This window comes from Drosophila mojavensis, unplaced genomic scaffold (assembly GCF_018153725.1).
Source record: "Drosophila mojavensis isolate 15081-1352.22 unplaced genomic scaffold, ASM1815372v1 contig_231, whole genome shotgun sequence".
NCBI lineage: Eukaryota > Metazoa > Arthropoda > Insecta > Diptera > Drosophilidae > Drosophila > Drosophila mojavensis.
Window position 1 is genome coordinate 5,534,907 of NW_025318772.1, and position 19,667 is coordinate 5,554,573.

General features: G+C 42.9%; 3 protein-coding genes across 4 annotated transcripts; 1 reads left to right on the plus strand and 2 right to left on the minus strand.

Moving 5' to 3' along the window:
* Positions 1 to 6,369, minus strand: LOC6575060 (phosphatidylinositol 4,5-bisphosphate 3-kinase catalytic subunit delta isoform). Its single transcript, XM_015167803.3, has 8 exons — positions 6,104 to 6,369; positions 3,288 to 5,271; positions 3,016 to 3,222; positions 2,369 to 2,956; positions 1,994 to 2,300; positions 1,773 to 1,943; positions 1,583 to 1,702; positions 1 to 1,531 (listed from the first exon to the last, which is right to left on the minus strand). Exons 2-8 carry the CDS (start codon positions 4,994 to 4,996, stop codon positions 1,403 to 1,405), a joined length of 3,231 nt encoding a protein of 1,076 aa, XP_015023289.1. The 5' UTR covers positions 4,997 to 5,271; positions 6,104 to 6,369; the 3' UTR covers positions 1 to 1,402.
* Positions 6,370 to 6,451: 82 nt separating this feature from the next.
* Positions 6,452 to 15,670, plus strand: LOC6575061 (leucine-rich repeat serine/threonine-protein kinase 1). Of its 2 annotated transcripts, none has more exons than XM_015167804.3 (12): positions 6,452 to 6,659; positions 7,415 to 7,574; positions 7,741 to 9,009; positions 9,067 to 10,941; positions 11,002 to 11,487; positions 11,552 to 11,918; positions 11,975 to 13,057; positions 13,116 to 13,646; positions 13,704 to 13,927; positions 13,989 to 14,597; positions 14,653 to 15,085; positions 15,146 to 15,670. In XM_015167804.3, the coding sequence occupies exons 1-12, from the start codon at positions 6,632 to 6,634 to the stop codon at positions 15,371 to 15,373; spliced, it is 7,293 nt and encodes a 2,430-aa protein (XP_015023290.1). In that variant the 5' UTR covers positions 6,452 to 6,631; the 3' UTR covers positions 15,374 to 15,670. The 2 variants fall into 2 exon arrangements, with proteins under 2 accessions (XP_015023290.1, XP_002001081.1); XM_002001045.4 differs by lacking the exon at positions 6,452 to 6,659 and adding an exon at positions 7,118 to 7,341.
* Positions 15,493 to 19,602, minus strand: LOC6575062 (glutamate receptor ionotropic, kainate 2). The gene is made up of 14 exons (XM_002001046.4): positions 19,376 to 19,602; positions 18,795 to 18,955; positions 18,516 to 18,732; positions 18,270 to 18,460; positions 18,007 to 18,205; positions 17,790 to 17,953; positions 17,499 to 17,729; positions 17,237 to 17,440; positions 17,095 to 17,179; positions 16,761 to 17,037; positions 16,502 to 16,703; positions 16,219 to 16,444; positions 15,889 to 16,151; positions 15,493 to 15,823 (listed from the first exon to the last, which is right to left on the minus strand). The coding sequence occupies exons 1-14, from the start codon at positions 19,497 to 19,499 to the stop codon at positions 15,683 to 15,685; spliced, it is 2,685 nt and encodes an 894-aa protein (XP_002001082.1). The 5' UTR covers positions 19,500 to 19,602; the 3' UTR covers positions 15,493 to 15,682.
* Positions 19,603 to 19,667: the final 65 nt, after the last annotated feature.

A 19,667-nucleotide genomic window follows, 5' to 3' on the forward strand; every position in this document is an offset into this window, starting at 1 on the left:
CCTCTTTTGTTTTTTTAATGTTTGTATGTAATTAGTTATTTTGAATTGCTTTTATCTTCCAGACATATATTTTCTTAATAAAATAAACATAGGATTACAAAAACCAAAAACTGTCAATGCAGCAATTAGAAAAATTGGAGTATAATAGCTTAACATAAACAAAAAGCCTAATCATAAATACATATTTTAATAGGATACATTCGTGATAATTTTTGTAGGTTAGCGTTGTTTTTGGATTCAGTCGCTCAAAACCCAGATAAGTTGAAGACAACAAATTTTGGAAAACAGTTTTTACAATTTGATAGAGAAATAATCAAGATCTTGTTGAAGCAATTATGGAGACAGTCAACAGTATATATGGCCTAACATAGTGAACACATAATTTCTAACTTAGGTAAATGATTTATCAAAAATTGTATAACTTTTCAGAGAATAACCAACGATCAAAATAATAAGGAGCACTTAACCATATGTTTCAAAAAAGGATGGTCGAAGTTAAAGTCCAGTTTAAATATATAATTTAAATACATCATTTCTGATAGTATTACTTTTTTTAGGGTAATATCGAATTAATGACGTTTTCAATCTAAGGTCGCATGACACATCACTTTTACAATTGCGACCAGACCTATCGCTTCTTTTTGCTTATGCACTTGCAAAAACTGTTCTAGATATTTCGGCTAATAATAATTCTTATTTTATGCTTATATTAAATTCACACTTTTGCGTGTTCCCAATCAATCCATAATATACAGCATTTGCATTGTAATTGTATGCTGTGTTCAGAACATGGTTTGCCGTACTTTACTGACCTGATCCACGATGTAAATCACTCCGACCGACAATGGTCTAATATTACAAGCAAAAAAAAAAAAAAAAAAAACAAACAAGTTGTTTTTGCAGTTAACACAGGAGTTTACATAATAACAGTATCCATAATAATATGCATATCGATTAAACAATACAAAAAAATTACACGCTTACTTTAAATATATATATTAATAGGATACATTCATAATCATAATTTAAATGGGCGTAGAATCCTTTATCAATCATAAGAATGTAAAATCATTGAACAAATTCTACAGGTCGACAAGAAAACATTACAGGAAATATAGAAATAAAGCACTTATGGGGCGACAGAAGCGTATGGTCTGTTATAACTATTTCTAATCTGTGTAAGTGTGTGTGGGTGTATATGTGTATCTTGACCTTATATAGTGAACACATAGTTTTGAACTTTTTTGTGGTTGTATTACATAAAAAAATTGTACTACGCCTCATCCGAAAACGTAAACATAGAAATGTAGACCGATAAGATACAGGACCTGTGTATACTGAGGGAGTGCTTATGTCTGTGTGCATGTGGTATGAACTCGTGACTACAAATTTTAGTTGTAGTTCACTGTTTGTTGTTTTTAGAGAAATTGTGGGAGGCCCAATTCAGTGACGTTTTCCATGAATTGGCCAAAGCTTCACTGAATTTCGCTTGGAAATGTTTACGTGCATTTTCCTCCGTGTAGTCCAGCACCTATTTAAAAACATATTAGATACGTGCGAACTATAAGGAAATTATACTTACCAAAGTCTCACGTAAATAGTTCAGGTCCTTCTCTGAGGATAGTTCCGGCAGTCCCGTTGAAATCATCATTGAGAATAGCGATAAAATAAGGCAACCATGTTTGCGTAATATTAAAAATGCCTAAATGGTAATTCAAATTTGTGTTTAATTTTAATTTTCGATAAGAATCTAATGCTGTATTTCAACTTACGCGCTCACACAACTCCTGGAAGTAGCAAAACTCCTTTGCCTCGCGGTCAATACAACCTTTGTTGATGACGTAGACAAAGTCGTGGGTAAGCACAAAGGGCACACGTTCGCGTCGCACTCCGAACTTCTCTTTAAAGTGGCCCAAAATATGGCCGAAGTCAATATGGAAGAGCTATACCAGGATTATTTTTGTGTACTGTAAAAAAAAACAGATTCACTCACCTGTCCATTACGCTTGACCATTATATTGTCTGAATGACGATCGGCGACGCCCAACACGTAGGTGGCAACGCAGTAGCCAGCACAGCTGAGCGTAAACTCATTGATGGCTTTGTTAAGTTTCTCGGGCGCCTTATTGTGCTCCTTGAGCCAACTGTAGAGCGAGCCCTTTTTAAATGGTGATGTTGCCGAAAACATGCCCTTTAACTTTTGTATATTAGCTATTGTCTCCGAATGACGAACCACCTCTATCATGCCTAATCGTTGTTCCATGCTGATGCAGTTGTAGATGTTCATACGCAAATCCAATCTATGATAAATAACTTTCGATCAGTAAAAACACCCTCAGCTAAGTGATAGCCTTAAATTAAAACGAACCCTTCACGTTTCCACAACTGATCCATGACACGTAACATTTGCAGTGTAAGCATGTCCTGGCGCAGATCATCGCCATTTTTAAATATGATGTACACATCATTGGCCGTCTGATCCACGTTTTCGAATACTACCCAGAGCGGTCGCATTTTGCTATCCATGACCTTACATTTGTCGGGTGTGACGCGCCTGCATCTAAAGCTCGGGTTTAAAGGGTTTTGTATATTTTGGAAGATGCCGTTGTTGTGTTCGTTGCGGAGAAACTTCTGCAATTCGGTGCGCACTCTCTCCTTGCTGCCCTTTTTGGCTAACACGGATCCCACCTTTAACTTTTCTAGCACCTCGAGTTGCTTTCGCAGTGGCTTTACATGCTGATTGCAGCCTTTAAGGTAAGCTTCCAGAAGTAGACCAAACCGTGTCTGCATGCAGGGCGTATGCATTTCGGACCGCAGATGCCAGAAAAAGTAATGTCCAATGCGTTGGTTACGTAGAGCTCGTTGCAGCAAAAATATTACCAAATCATTTGCTAAATACGATTCGTGCTTAATTGCCTGTACCAGCTGTAATAAGTACAGCAGCAGTTCCTCATCTCTGCAAAATATTATAAATACGTAAGAAACCTATTTTCTACAGCGTCCTAGCATACTCACTTTAGATTATGCAGACACTTGATGGCGAATCCGCGCACTGCTGGATCTGGATAGGCATAGTCTAGCAGTTCCAGTGAGCGTTCAATGGATATAAGGGGCCACATCTTGAGCAAATACCAAATATCGGACACATCATCGCGATCTTTCCAGTACACACATTGTAACAATACAGACAAATCCTCTGGAAATTCGCGCAAAATATCGTTTCTGCAAAACACAAATATTTTTTAGTTTTTTGATGATAAACGAATGAATAACTTATCTCAACTTACTTATGTTCCCATATGGTATTGCGATCCTGGTCAACCATTTCGTAAATTTTGTCTTTGCCCGAATAATTCGCCAATAGGGCACCAAGCTCCTCCATATTTAGCGATTGCTTATCACGATTGGAGTACGCTCGTTCTGCTGCATATTGTAGAACTTCATCCTCGCTAGGATAACAGATAGCTTCGTCGTTGCAATTTTCATTGGTGCCTTGGTGGAATGTCAGATGCACCATAGCACAACCGTCTATGCGTGGATTGGACTCGACAGTGCCCAGCGGATAAAACACATCATCCGACTGGATGTCGTCTGCATAGGTCCAGGTGTATAGTGTTTGACGTCCCTTACGCAACTGATCTTTATAGTCAAAGATCGTTGTATTGACCCAGGCCAATGGATTGTTGTTGTAGAAGTCATCCTTGAGCGTGCTGGTATTATTAGACGATTTCTTCGAGCGCGACATTTTGGTCACTTCGAATACCACAATACACAGACGCGTCATTCGTGGCAGATTGCGCATTTGAATATCAAATGTCATAACGTTTTCATCCAATTGAAAGTCCTGCGAATTGCCTTGGCTAGGCGCATCGACGGTGCGCTGCGAGCACAATTTTCGCTTTCCATGATAGAGGCCAACATGGACGCCAACTTTAAAGGCTCGAGCACGATCGAAGTTGACATTAGTGACGCCATGCAATGTTAATGAGAAATTCACATTTTCCAAATTCCATATCACATTACAGGGCTCTAATGGGATTTGTGCGATTTGATTATTTGGATTTGGGGGCTTCTTTTGCCCCAGACTTTTCTCATTGTAGTGATTGATGTAGCACTCGAGCCGCAGTACCGACTGCAGCACCACATTTGGCACGGCTGCATCGGAGAGCGTTTCTTGTATGTACAGGAATTGTATCAGCGGATGATCACCAAACAGATACTCATCACGGCCGCTCACTTTGAGTATATAGTCGGAGGCGCGATCGTTCATCTTCATCTGTGAGCGGTTCATCTTCTGAAGCGTGCTTTCGATCAATGAGAGTGGCGTATCATGCTCCAGTACGGACAGCGTGAATGTGCTTTGATCATTCTCGTTCTTGACGGCAATCAAAAATGCCGAGCTTGGATGACGTTGTCGTATTAGTTCTGGCATGGCTGTCGAGTTGGCAAGCCGCAGCGGATGCTCGTAGAGCAATCGCTGCTGCCACGTATATCTCGATCGCTCCAATTTAATTTCATCGGAGACTTCTGTCACCTTAGCGCGAAAATAATCTACCTCAGGAGAACCTTGAGTGTTTTGATGATCGAACGATGTACCAATTATGTCGGTAACCATTTTGGTTAGCTCATAGTCGCTAGAAAAGGTGGTCGAGTCGCTGCGTTCCCTAAGGCTAAGCAAGCCAAAGTACGGCTGGACCTCGAACAGACGCTTCGTTTCGTCCGTATATGGCTCGATCGTATAGGACGAGATGCCACATATTTGATAATCGCAGGCATCCTTAATCATATAGCTCAATGGTAGATATCTAGCCTGTGCCAATATTTCCTCTTTTACCTCTCGAATGGTCGCCGTGGACTTAACGTGCAAATAGATCGTCGAACCGTTGAAAACCAGGCATGTTAAATGGACAGTATCCGGTGGATCATACTTCCAGAGATCAATTGAGAATCTGCTGAACATGTATGTCTCGTTGGAGATATACAGTGTATCGCCCATGGCTGTTTTTTTTTTTTTCTTTTAAATATATATGTATATGTTAAAAGTAATTTAAATATATGTCTATATATTAGAGTAAAATACTCTATCTGGCTCCCTTTGTTGCACTCTTGATCGTTCGCTTGTCTTTTAATCGTTTCGCATGCAGTTTCGATTTTGTTGCGCTTTATTATCAACAGTTTTTCCTTTAATTTTTGTTGTAGTAATTGGTATACATTTTAAGTGCATATTGTTTTTGTTTCGTTTGAGTTTTTCCATTTAAGCGTTGGCCTTCTCTGTAGGGGAATAAAATAAAAAGGTGGCATTGAGTAATTGCAAAAGCAAACAGATGGAAATAAAGTCGCCCACTTTGATAAGATGTGGCAATAGTTAAGACTTTCTAATGGAAAAGTTTGAATCGGTTTAAAATCAGTTCAATTTGGTATGAACCGAATTCTTACATTGAATTTTATACAAATTAGCAATTTAATGATTTTTGTTATAAACTTAAGCATCAAATGGTAGATTAATCAATTAAAATATTAAATTTGTAATTAATAACGAAAAAAAGATACGAAATTTAGAAATTTTAGTTAGCCGTATGGATTAAATAAGGCTCCAAAAGATTGACTTTATATTTAGTATGAATCATACATTATAGCTACAAATATGCACAGCGGGGAGGTGTTGCGGCGGTGTCGGCGGCGGCAGCGGCAATGGCGAATAAGCGAAAAAACGAAATCCAAATCGTATGACGAAGCTGGCATACTCTATGTGGTATTATGCTATAATTCATAACTACTGTTCGCTACTTTTTGTACTATCATTAATATAGTTAAGATTAAAACTCTAATTCCTGTTGAAGGCCAATGTTGTTGACCCCATATTTGCGCACTTTCATCATTGACGTGCCTAGGCACAACACAAAGCGGTTGTACTTTACACGAGTTAGGGTAAGTTATTAAGTTACGCGGCACGGCCTTTGGCATCGGAGTCTCATCTCTAAGTCGCGATGCTTAAATATTATTAGTGCATTGAAAAGCAACAAAACGCAATTAATGTTTACAGCTGATTAATTTCTAATATATTTCAAACTTTTCCATTTGTTTTTACTGTTGTTTTTATTACCGAGTCTCTCTTTACACACACACATATACACACGCATATATGCATGTACATATATATTTTTTGGGTGTGCGCTGCGCAAGCCTCCTTGTTGTGACCCGTCCGACAATGGCCGCGCGTTTGCTAACACAAATTATTGATGCACCACAAACAACGCAATCAAACCGTTAATAAATTATTTTTAAAACTTATAATTCTTTTTATTTTGATGATCTCTTCTCTCCTTGTTTACTTGTTGAAAGAAGTAGTGCTGCATAGGGCTCTTTTTTCAACGACGGCGAGCTGTACAATCGAAACGATACCGATAAACTTAACGAAAGTATCACGGTTTGTTCATCCCTGGTACAAAAGTAAATAAACAAAGTGAAAAGTTCGCAAAAAAAAAAAACAGCGAAAAATTTGTAAAAAAAACAACAAAAAACAGTGCGAAAAATGTGATAATTTGCTATTAGATATTTTAAGTGACTTGCAGCGTGCTGTGCGTCATACACTTGCTGAAATAAGACGCAAGACCTTTTATGTGCCAAGGCTATGAAACATAATGATGACTCTGATGAGGGTAAGTAAAAGTCAATAAACTTGCATCGCCACAGGGTGGCTAACAACGCTATAAATGTCAAATAGGCGCGAAAAAATAATTTTAAATATAAATAAATGAAAATGTGATACACTGAGTGAGTAATTTGCCAGATTTGGTTCCAGAATTTTTACTCGAGTTCTGCAATCGAATTGATACTTGATCCATACATGTATGTACATACATACATAAACATGTGCGTAGCTATGTATGTGCGCATATGTATGTTTGTTTACACTGAGCAACGTAAACAAATAAATGCACACCTGTCCACCTGTCTGCCTAACCATGACCCATACCCAATGTGCAACAGTTGTTTGTGGCATTTGTGTGTCTTGCGCACTGTGTGCGACGACTTCAATGAATGAAATGTTGGCTGAACCGGACACCAGACGACGAGTCGCGACGTTGACGACAAATGAATCGATTTTCCAAGGAGACTGTCAAGCCAATCGTTGTCTCAGTTACTGTTTGAACAGCTCCACGCACGGTCGCTCGATGGCTTAAACATATAATTTATTACTTTATTTCTTTGAAAAGCTGGGGTCAGTTTATATAAGAATGTCTTGGAATTTTATCGAAGGCCCTAAGCCTGGCACCGAAACAGCTTTGGATGCCTGCGACTATTTTGTCGATGAGGTCATTGAGAATTCAGGTGGAATGGGTGCGGCACATACCAAGCAAAGCCATCGACCATATGGAACCTTAATTATTCAATCTGCCTTTGTGTCTTACAGATGCGCGCGAGGAGGTGCGTCAGATAAAGCATGGCGAGCTGCGTGCGGCGGTTAGTGCTGGAGATGAACGCACAGTGCGAGTCCTCCTCGAGGCTCTGGGGAGGGAGCGACAGATTATCGTGAACGTGGCACCAGCCGGTGCCAATACTCTGCTTTATATGTAAGTTAAAATTGCCAGAAATTACGATGAATGTTACGTAAGGCAAGCGTGCATTAGATGGTTGTTTAAGTACTCAATCAACTGTGCAATCAATATGCAGGTTGAAGCCCCAGAATGGATTATATTTTACAGTTTGTCCTCTAATAATTCTCCCCACTACTTGCAGCGCCAGTCAATCTGGTTTTGAGAGTATCACACAGCGTTTGATTGACGCTGGTGCGGATGGACGGTCCCACGCGGTGACTAAGTATTCGCCTCTTTATGCAGCCGTGCACAATGGTCATTATGGTATAGCGAAGCTAATGCTGGAACGATTTCCGGAGCTGATACAACAGGCAACTGTGGAGCGCTGGCTACCTTTGCATGCGGCCTGCATCAATGGGCATATCAAGATGCTGGAGCTGATAATAAACTTCCCATATCCTGACTACCTCTATCAAACATATCGTGATGAAGAGGGGCAATGGGAGTGGCGCCTGCCCTTCGATGCGAATGCTCAAGATGTGACTGGGCAAACCAGTCTCTACATAGCCAGCTTGCTGGGCAACAAGCAATTGCTGAACGTGCTGCTCAAGTGGCAAATACGTTGTCGGCGTACTTTGAGCGATGATTCAGGTAGCTCGACTACGGGTCAGAGTACGCCCATAACACCGACCCGCAAGCGTATCTCGTTTGGAATACAGGCTATCATGTCTAAGCTGCATATTTCCGGCGAGGGCGACGCACTCGAAGCGCAACCCACGCAGGAGCAGGAGTCGTTGAGATGTCCGCTCCATATCAATTTGCTGTGTGGGGCGGCACGTGAAACAGCGCTTCTAGCAGCAGTTCGCGGAGGGCACTTAGATGTTGCGCAAGCGTTGCTGCAGCATGGCGCTAATCCAAACATTGTGGCTAAGCCCGTAGAGGATCACAACGATCCAAAGTGCAGCGAAGAGATCTATGGCCTAAGCAACATGCCCATCACCGAGGCATGCAAGCAACGGTCCCTGGCCATGCTGGATCTGCTACTAAAGTTCGGTGCACGCGATGATAACGGCACGGCGATAAGTGTGGCCATTGCCAGCGAGGATGAAGCGTTACTGAGTCGCTTGTTGGCTCGTCGCGTGCATCCTGACTCGGACTATAAGATTAATAAAAAGGGACTGCCCACACCAGTGGAAGTAAATGTGTTTCAACCCTCCGCCAGCAATATTTCGTATAGCTCCATGTTTCCTAACGTTCCGACGATCATTGACTGGCACAGCGTGAATATGAATGTGCAACTGCCGTTTGTGCGGATTGGTTGGTTGGTGAGTGGGGTGCTCCAATTGAATCCCAAGCTTAGTTCGCATCCCAGGCTTAACGAGGTAGCGCTAACAGCCATCACTCGAATTGATTTCTCGCATAATATTTTAACCAGCATTCCGCCGGAGCTGTTTAACCTAGTTAGTCTCAAGTGAGTGTTTAATTGTAAACTGTTGAAGGAATTTAATTAATTATTTCTAATATTTAGATATCTGAACATTGCGCAGAATAAGATAACAGAGCTGCCGGAACCCCTAGGCAAGGCGTACAACTGTCCCGTGTTGGATGAACTGTTTCTGCAGGATAATCAACTAACTACTCTGCCGGCAGCTATTTTTCAGCTGCCCGCTTTGACCATTTTGGATATTTCCAACAATAAGCTGCAGCAGTTGCCCTTCGACATGTGGCGTGCGCCCAAATTGCGTGAGCTAAATGTAGCCTTCAATTTACTTCGCGAGCTACCCGTACCGCCAATGCAAACTAGCGGGTCCCTGCTTAGCTTAGATAAGCTACAGATGCTGCAATCGTGCGATGAGGCGTCCTCCAGTAAGCCGCATTCGTTGCTTCTGCAAAAAATTACGCATCGCAATCTCTGGTCTACAGCGCTGGACGTAACAGACAATGACTTGAAGTGGCAGCAGGAACAAGAGCAAGATCAGGAGCAGGCACAAGCCTTTGCAGATGGCAAAGTTCCACATGGTGTCTCCCAGCTAAGCAGCCTAAACATTGCTAACAACTTGTTTACCAGCATTCCCGCTGCGCTGCCTTGTTTGGCGGTTAATTTGACCAGGCTGAACATGTCCTATAACAGTCTTCGCTCCATGGGTCATGTAACCAGCTATCCGGCCACATTGAAACAGCTGGATTTGAGTCACAATGAAATCTCGTGTTGGCCCAGCTTGCCGCGCATTACGGAATCCGATCCGCATCTCCTGTGCTATAGTCATGTACAGCTGCCAGATGCCAACACCGATGAACCTATCTATAAGGCTTCTAAGGGCAACAGCTGTTCCTTTCGGGCTTCTGTGCTAAAGAGCGTGTGCCGGCACAGGCGTCATTTACGACTGGAGGCTCTGCGAACTCTTATTCTGGCCGATAACCTACTGACGCGGATCCAACTATCCACAGATGACGCCACGACACTGTTCAATGAAAGCGAGGATGCCGATTGGAGTGTGGTTGGTGTCAATAAGTCCAAAGTCATATTCCCCAACCTATCCATGCTGGACATGACCAATAACTGTCTGAAGGAAATACCCGCATCCTTGCACGAGCTGAGTAGCCTCTCCGTCTTGAATATCAGTGGAAATGTCCAGATAACCGATTTGCCGCCTCATTTGGGTCTGCTTTCACGACTGTGGAATTTAAATACACGCGGCTGCCTGCTTCAGGAGCCGCTGCGTTCCATGATTGAGAGCAAAAAGCACAAGACCATGGACATTATTGGTTATTTGAAATCTATCTATGAGGATGCACAGCCGTATGCGCGCATGAAGCTCATGGTGGTGGGGTCTTGTGGAATTGGCAAGACCACGCTTCTGGATTTGCTGCGTCAGGGCATGGGCAATAGTTCGAGTGGCTCCAGCTCGCATCGGTCGCGCGCCAATGAGAATCATTGGGCCAAGCGTATGGGTCATTCGCGCAGCACATCGCGCTCCCAGCGCCAGGCAAACATCTCAACGGTTGGCGTGGATATTGGCACATGGATATGCGAGAAGCGGAAGCGTGCAACTGGTTGTCAAGCGATTGTGTTTCGCACTTGGGACTTTGGTGGCCAGAAGGAATACTATGCCACGCATCAATACTTTTTGTCCAAGCGTAGTCTCTATTTGGTGCTATGGCGCATTAGTGATGGCCACAAGGGCTTAGCAGAGCTGCTGCAATGGCTGGGAAATATTCAGGCACGAGCTCCAAATTCACCAGTGCTAATCGTGGGTACTCATTTCGATGCGGTAGGGGAATCGATCTCTGCCCAGCAGGCCGAGCAACTGCAGCAGCTAATAAGGGAGAAGTTTATAGCTATACCAGATGCGGAAAAGATTGGACTGCCACGCGTTATTGACTCTATTGAAATTAGCTGTCGGTTAGTCGAATTGAAACCAATTTATATACAATATAATATATTATAATGACTGTTCTATAGCACTCTACACAACATCCATTTGCTGGCCAACATTATCTATGACACGGCCATGCAGTTGCGCTCGCCGGGCTCCAAGGAACCGATGCTGCTGCAGAAGATACCCGCCAGCTATATCGCTTTAGAGGATATTGTCAATGTTATTGCTTCTAGTCTTCGAGCTGCTGGCCGCGATCCCGTGCTGGATGCGGAGCAATATCGATCTCTGGTCACGGAGAAAATGCGTCTGCATAACTACAAAAGTTTTCGTGATGCCGCTGAGCTACAGCAGGCGACAACCTGGTGCCACGACAATGGGATTCTTTTGCATTATGATGATGCGACTCTCAGGGATTACTATTTCCTCGATCCCCAATGGCTGTGCGATATGCTCGCGCATGTTGTTACCGTGCGCGAGATCAATCCATTTGCGCCCACTGGCGTCATGAAACTGGACGATCTACAGCTGCTCTTCCGCAGCGTGCACGCGCAGAGCAACGGGAATCGAAGGTGAGTCGATTTGCCTACTCATATGTTTACTGGAATAAACCTTTAACATTCTTATGTTTTCCAGCTATATAGTCAGTTTACTAAACAAGTTTGAGGTGGCACTTACTTGGGATTCACGAACGTTATTGATTCCCTCCTTGCTGCCGGTGCAGGAGGCAGCTGTCTATAACGAAGGCACAACGGTTAAGTTGCTTCAGCGTGTGCGTGGTCGAAATGTGGGGTGCTCCGTCTCACAGGAGCTGAATCTGAATAAGTTCATCTATGAGTCGCGTCCCTCGACTTCTTCTGCCTCCATGAGTAGCCAAGGATTGCGTCGTATGTTGCTCATGACTTACTTTCCTTCTGGTTTCTGGTCACGTTTGATTACACGCGTCCTGGCTGATGAGCAAATTATTGAGGCCATACGAGGCGTCTATGTTGTGGCGCAGGATGTAAGTCATCCCAATCATATTTGGTTTAACATATTCTAATCTCGGATGTATATTAGAAATATCTTGACTTTGATTTGCGCGGATCGCTGGAGCAGGATACACAGTGGAATTTATGGCAGACGGGTATAGCTCTCTATTATGGTCCGATTCTAATCTTTCGAATTTGGGAAGTACCCTTCCAAAACAACGAGCGAACGCAGCCTTTTCGTACAACTAGTAATCGCTTCAAACTCAAGTTGGATGGTATCTGGAGCGATGTGAATCTAAGTTCCTCCAGCATTTTGGAAGTTTTCTTTCCGTTGCTTAATGTGACCATTTCTCAAGAACTCGAATCAGGCGAGAGACAACTACTGGCTGAGCTGCAGCCACATATGTCGCATGTTGCCAAGCTACTTGCCTTGGTTGTGGATCATATTGATCTGTTGCTAGAGGATTGGTACCCAGCACTGGGTACACGCTTTGTGCATACTTCAGAGGGCCGTTTCTTAATAACACGCCTTGTGCTCTGCCCACGTTGTTTACGCAAGCTGCAGCTGCAGAATGGTGCAGAGCCCGGGGAAAAGGAGCCCAGTCTGCCAAATAGCAGCAGACCCAGTCGTAGCAGTAAGCGGGGCACATACTTTCTGCATGGCGTCGGTGATCCTGGGGACGATGGAGCATTAAATGTGTTCTCTGCTTATTTGAATGCAACTGCTAGCCGAGAGAGACGCTCAGCTGATTCGCTGGGTGCTGGATCGGACGCAGACTCGGGAGTAGGACCAGACTCAGCTTTCTCTTCACGTAACACCTCTATAGATGGGCATCCTACCTATGCATCGCATCATCTGCCGGATAACTCGAACGTCTGCTATGCCTGGATGGTTGAGGAGTGCATTTTGTCTGTGTATAATCAAATCAAGCTCAGTTGCCCGGTTCATCTAGAACAGTCAATGGCTCAACTGGCGCCGGATGTCATCTTTGCAGATATACCCGACAAGCACACGATTGCCACGGACTGCATCGTCAAGGGCTCTCTGCTGGGACGTGGTGCCTTTGGGTTCGTGTTTAAAGCCAGCTGTAAATTGCGTGGAACTCGGGTTTTTCGGCCGGTAGCCATGAAAATGCTTCAGCCAGTGCAGCCAGGTGCGCGAGCCAAGGAGGTGAGTTCAGACTAAAATTAAATAGCTCAAAGATATTATTTCTCTCTATTTTGCATAGAGTGCTTTAATGGCCTACAAGGTCGCACTGGGCAAATGGGATCGAGATCCGCTGCAGCACTCCTGCAAGGCCTACTGCACAGCCAGGCAGGAGTTGGCCGTGCTGCTCACTTTGAAGCATCCGAATATTGTTCCGCTGGTTGGAATTTGCATTAAACCCTTGGCTTTAGTGCTGGAACTAGCGCCATTGGGTGGCCTCGATGCTCTACTACGCCAGTATAGACGAAGTGGCGCACATATTGGTCCGCATACATTCCAAATGTTAGTGCTGCAGGCTGCACGCGCCATCGAGTATCTGCATCGAAGGCGGATCATATATCGGGATCTTAAATCTGAAAATGTGCTCGTCTGGGAGCTGCCCCAACCTCACACTGAGGATAGTCCGCGCAACCAGGTGCACATCAAGATTGCGGACTATGGGATAAGTCGACAGACGGCGGCTGGTCTGAGTGCCAAGGGTTTCGGCGGCACAGAGGGATTTATGGCGCCCGAGATAATACGATTTAACGGCGAAGAGGAATATACCGAAAAGGCAATTCGTAATAAATTAATGATATGCATCTCCGCTCACATTTTATTTTCCCTTTAGGTGGACTGCTTTTCCTTTGGAATGTTCATCTACGAAAACATCACCCTGCGCCAGCCCTTCGAGGGCCATGAATCCATCAAGGAGTGCATATTGGAGGGCAGTCGTCCGGCTCTGACACATCGTGAGACACAGTTTCCCACTTGTTGTCTAGATCTTATGGTACTCTGCTGGCACGAGCAACCGCGTCGACGGCCATCAGCTAGTCAGATAGTTTCAATACTGAGGTAACTTTTGATGAGAACTTTTACTTTTGATTATTATCTGACAATCAAATTCACCCTTTAGTGCACCTGAATGCATTCATTTGCTGGATGTGGTAGCTTTGCCACATAACGACAAGATTGTTTGCGGCGTATTCCAATTAATATTGACTGGCATTGACGAGGAGCGGTCCGGCCTCGAGCTGTGGCTGCCTGCCTTTGGTTCACACATTGATATACTAGACGTCGCGCCAACTGGCAGTGTGCTGCAGTGCAGCAGCATTAGCTGTGCTCCACAGCCACAAATGGTACCGCCCAAAACGCCCGAGAACAGCGCATCCTCTAGAGCACGCTCCGCACAGCGTATGCCAAAAGTGAATATGCTGTGCTGCTGCCTGGTGGGTGAGGCTATTTGGATGGGCGATGTTTCGGGCAACTTACACGCCTATAGCACATCGAGCTATGCACATCTGTTCTCCTACATGCTTGATCCTGCCATCAAGTCAGCTGTGATAAGTTTAGTATATATGGAGGGCATTACGCGAGTCGCGGTGGGCTTACAAAATGGTCGCGTCTTCCTGGTGGATGCCTGTCGCATGCCCACTAACTGTGCCTTTGCCGAGGGCTCATTTGTACTAACGGAGATCTGTTCCGGATTTGTGCTGCATGCTGCCTGCTCAGTGTTAATCGAAGGGTGAGTACGTTATAAATCTTTGAGAAGCTTGAATAATCTTTTGGGATCTCTGCAGCGTCTACGAGCTCTGGTGTGGTGAGTTAGCTGGCAAAATCAACGTTTTTCCAGTCAATGAATCTGGTGTGTGTGGTCATCAGGCCTTGTGTCACAGCGATGAGCCGAATCTCATTGAGGATGTTAAAGTGACGCGTCTTTGCAGCAACGAGAGCCACGTCTTCAGTTGCTTGTATCCCGGTTGCATGGTCTATCAGTGGGGAACCGTCTCGAAGCGCATTGAAAACAAATTGGACTGCTCTAAGCTACTGCCTTGCTCTGAATCTCTTCAGAGCATTGCGATTGATGAGCACGTAAATCTTATCAAATGTCAAATCTCAGCGTTGGCGGCCCACAATACAGAGCTGTACATAGGCACCACCTGGGGTTGTCTCATTGTAGCTGAGTTGCTTACGTTACGTCCCATTAGCGTATTTCGTCCATATGAGAATGAGGTAAAGAATTTAAAATATATATTTTTTTGGTAATTCTGGTTAATTATAAATCCATTCCAGATCAAGGCTATAATCACCATGCCGAGTGCCGGCATTCCACTAATAGCTACGCTCGGACGGCGCTATCGCTCGCTGATTTCACGTTATGTGGACATGGGCGAGTCCACTTCGAATAATTCTAGCTCAGTAGCAAGCACGCCTACGCATGGTTTGGGCAAACCCACGCCCACAGCAGATTTAGATAACCACATACATTGCCTGCTTTGGCGCGCCAAGAACTGGACCTAAGTCCGATCTCAACTATGTACTAGGTACAATATTTATTAACCACTAAATGTATGGCCAAATAGATGGCCTAATATTCTAAAAAATACTTTATAATTCATTTTAAATACTTCTGTTTCATATATTTTTTGGTGCATATGCAAATCGAGTACGTTTATTGCACAGAACAATTAGTATTAACAGTTAAGCTATATGCAGTTGCTTTAATAGGCATTTGAACTTGAAAAGGTACTTTTCAAATTGTTTCAAGCATTCCATTTGAATTTAAAAAACTTTTTAATAAAGCTAACGATGACCAAATTAGTGGTATTATTACTGTCCTACTGAACCCACTGACATAGAAGACTGACGACTACGTGAGTAAATCGAATCCGAGCTCTTGAGCACGCGGACATAGTTATTGAAGTCAATTAAAAACCGAAACTCTTCCAAGAAAGCCTCCTTGAACGGTACCTGAAATCAAACGAGTTTGAATTCAATTCTTGGTTTAAATTAAATTAAATTAAGATGATGTTAACCTTAAAGTGCCGCGCCTTTTTGACGATGAACAGCACCCAGCTCACCGCCCCATAGAGCAACGCGCAACATGAACCCACGAGCAACACGAAGAAAACACCCTCCAAATTATCCATGGCCAGAGCTGTGGCTTCTGGTGCTTCTTCCTTGGTGGCGCAAATTCCAGAGCCAACTTCATTCCACCATTTGTTTTTCATCTTCTCCAGCACGCCCTGCTCCTGCAGCTGCAGCAGAGCATTATTCAATTTATCACGATGGGGCCAATCTGCAGGGCAATAGTTTAAGTGCTTAAGGTACTTCTTTATATTTAAGGATGATATGTTTTATGTTACTTTTCCGCATGGCTATGCCATAGCCTTTCTCGTCCAGAGCATCGCCAATTTTCTTGAGATTACATTCACGTTTTGTGTTGTACTCAATGGATGTGGATTCCATGAGAAATGCGTATTGAGTGCTAACCTTAACGCGGTCCACACCCTCCTGATTGGTCTCTGTTAGATACTCGGGATGCTCAGTCATAAATTTATTCATTTTTATGTAGCGTTCATCCTCAGAGTTCTGTCAAAGTATTATTAAAGTAGTTCCTTGTAGTATTAAAAAAATTGTGTGACTTACCAAAAAGAAATTTCTAGTTGATCCTGTTCGCTTGGCTCCATAGACAACGCCATCTTTGTTATCCGCCAAATCATCCACGCTGTTGATTAAACTTTGTGGCTTCTCAATAGTCAAAAAAGCAGCCAAATTGGCTGTATAGGAGGACACGACAATCAACGTGAAGAACCACCAAAAACTAGCCACAGTGCGTGTGGATAAGGCTCTAATGGAGAATAAAAGGCAATGAAAATTTCCTTAAATGATGATTACGTAAACTCACTTTGGTCCTATTTCTGAGCCTTGCTGTAGCAGAGCACCAGTTGTAAACCAAATTGAGTTGCCTATTGTAAACTGATTCTCTAACTCTTCTGGCTCTTCAATGCAAGGGTAGGGGTTATCCCATTCACTGGGCGACAGACGGCCAAGTATGAAAAAGCTTAACGAAACGCCCAAAAATGACAATCCCAGGAACCACCAAACCTCCTCTGAAAAGGGATCCATGAAGGTGAAAAGTTCTGGCTGGGCTTTCTGAGGCTTTAAGAAAAGTATAGCAATGCCTAAAATTTAAATATATTTAAATATGAGCTGATAATTACTAGAATATTATCACTTGCCAAGATTCATAAACGGTATACTAAATTCGATGGCCTCCTGACGCTCCGATGTTATAGTCAGATCAGTGACTGCTAAATCAGCGTACTATGATGAAATGTTAGTTTAGATAATAATATTTCATCTGAGATAAAGATAGCTTACTCCATGCATTATCTCTCTTAGCATGCCCGTAGATTCATTCGAAGTTTTGTTGTATGATCCATAGTCATTGCCTCCATTCTTAAATGTAAAGTTAAATCCAAGTTTATCAGCCAGTTCCATGATCAGATCTACACCATATCCTTCATATTGACTGTTGCCCTCAAGCTGCTTGTAGCTCTCCACCAAACTGGCGTAAGGTTTGTTCTGTTTAAAACAAAGTTAATTTTAACTTTAGTTAAGCCCTGTTGGATTGATCTTTTACCGGCACTGAAAGCAATATGATAAACGTTTTGTTTGCCAGAGAATTATCAATATTATCGAATTGAGAGTTGGTCGCCGCCAAGCGCTCTGGCCTGAAGTCACGCTCCTCGCTCCACGTGCCCACTTTGACTATTCCGGAGGGCTGTAGCTCAATTACGTCCAAATGATAGCCTTTGCGTACGTTGCCCTCGAAGTAAATAGGTCCAGTGAGCAATCGGTCCTTCAGACGTAGCTATTAGATAGTTGAGTACTTAGCATAAGTAAAATATTTAATTTGATTAAATTATATTACCGTTCTCATATAGTTCTTGAAGGAGGAACCATCGTCTCGCACACTTTCTGTGCGTTGTGAGCAATTCTGGGAAACCGGTTTGAAGGGCAGATTCCTTAGAGTTTCAGCAAACAATTGCACTGCATCATATGTGAGAGCCATTTCCACGGTAATGGGGCAGGAGCCTAAAAAGAAGAAAATGAGAGTCCGTGCCAGAATATAAAGATATTTTGTTTACCATTCCGAAAGTCATCTTGTTCGCTTGTATAGCCCATTTTCTCCATAAGCTCCTTAACAGCCTTTTTTTCCGAGGAAAACAGTCGAAAACTTGTTATATTGGCCTCACTGTATTTGTACTCCTCCAAATCGAATGAGTGAAAGTCTAAATTTCCAATGATATAACTATAGTCTTCATTGATAATACCAACTTGTTGTGCCTGGAATGGAAAAGGTCATCGATTTATTTATTAAATAGTTTTATAAACGATTTGTCGATCCCACTTGATTCAGAAATTCTGGCACTGTATCTGTGGAGCCCACGACTACAATCCGATTGTCTTTGGACTTGCGTACGCGCCTTAACACCGGCTTATAGTTCCCATTCAGCTGCATGTCGTAGCGTAACACTGTGACGATTGGCCCATTCATGCCGAAGAGGGAGTTGAGCTCATTCAGAATACTCAGATATTCAGCTGCGAAGAGAAATTTGAGATGAAGGCATGGCATGAGTACACAAAAATAACATACCCGATTCATAAAGAAATATAAAACGCGACCACTCGAACGCAGTTATAAGGCTATAAAGAGCCTTCGATAGGTCAGCAGGATGGGGATGCAAATTGAAGCCCTCGGAATTTTCGCTCATATAAGAGTATATATGGGGTATATCCATGGCATCGCATATGGACATCAAATGCAAAGCCGTGTGTCGTGATGAAGGTCCAAAGACACCTGCTATACCCGTCTGCAGATAGTGTTTGAATTAAATCGTTTGTATTTATCCAAGCAACAAAGATGGAGACCCACCTCCAGCATGCGACACAGCTTACCGTAACTGTGGTAAGCATCGCCGTAGTTCACTTCCGCTTTTAGGGATGTCATAGCTAGGCCCAGCTCTTCATTAGCTACGTCGATTGCATGATCAAATACAATATTCATTTCATCCGTATTTTGATCAGTGAGCAAACCTGAAAATTGAAAATTAAAGATTATTTAAAAAAATGTAAAATCATTAAGAGACAGCTCCGCAAGCTATAGAGAACTACAAATATTTTTGTTGTTAATTTTTGGAGTAGTTGTGGGTAGCTCCTAGTCGGGCATACTCGAACAGAGAACGCTATCTTGTCGAATTTGTAATCAGAATAATAAAACGTAAGTTTTGCCGGTTTGTTTATAAACAAAAACTTGAACTTAATGCAGTCTATATTCAGATATTCAGAGTACATTTAGACGCTGCCACGATTTCTTGAAAAACAAAACAAACAAATACTTAAAAGCATTTTATGAGCTTTCAGCGTTGATGGAACGAACAGCATGTTCTCTTTACGAGACATTAAAAATAAATCAGGCGCACGGCGACCGCAATGTTCATTGCTAGAAAAACTTACCAATTGGAATGCTGGCCGCATTTTGGAAGCTATCATATCCGCCATAAGGTTCATATTGTGCATTAAGAATCGAAATTCTTGATGTGATTATTGAAAAATATATTAAAATATTAATCATAAACATTGTTTATGGATGAAATAACTAAGCTTTCTGCTCCATATAATAATTCAATATTAGGCAGAAAAATAGGCTGCACCTTTAGACTTTATGTTCTTCACGCATTGAGCGAAAGTTGACGACTGAATGAGCATTTCCAAAATATTCATTTGGAAAACGTTTTGAGTAAAAGTT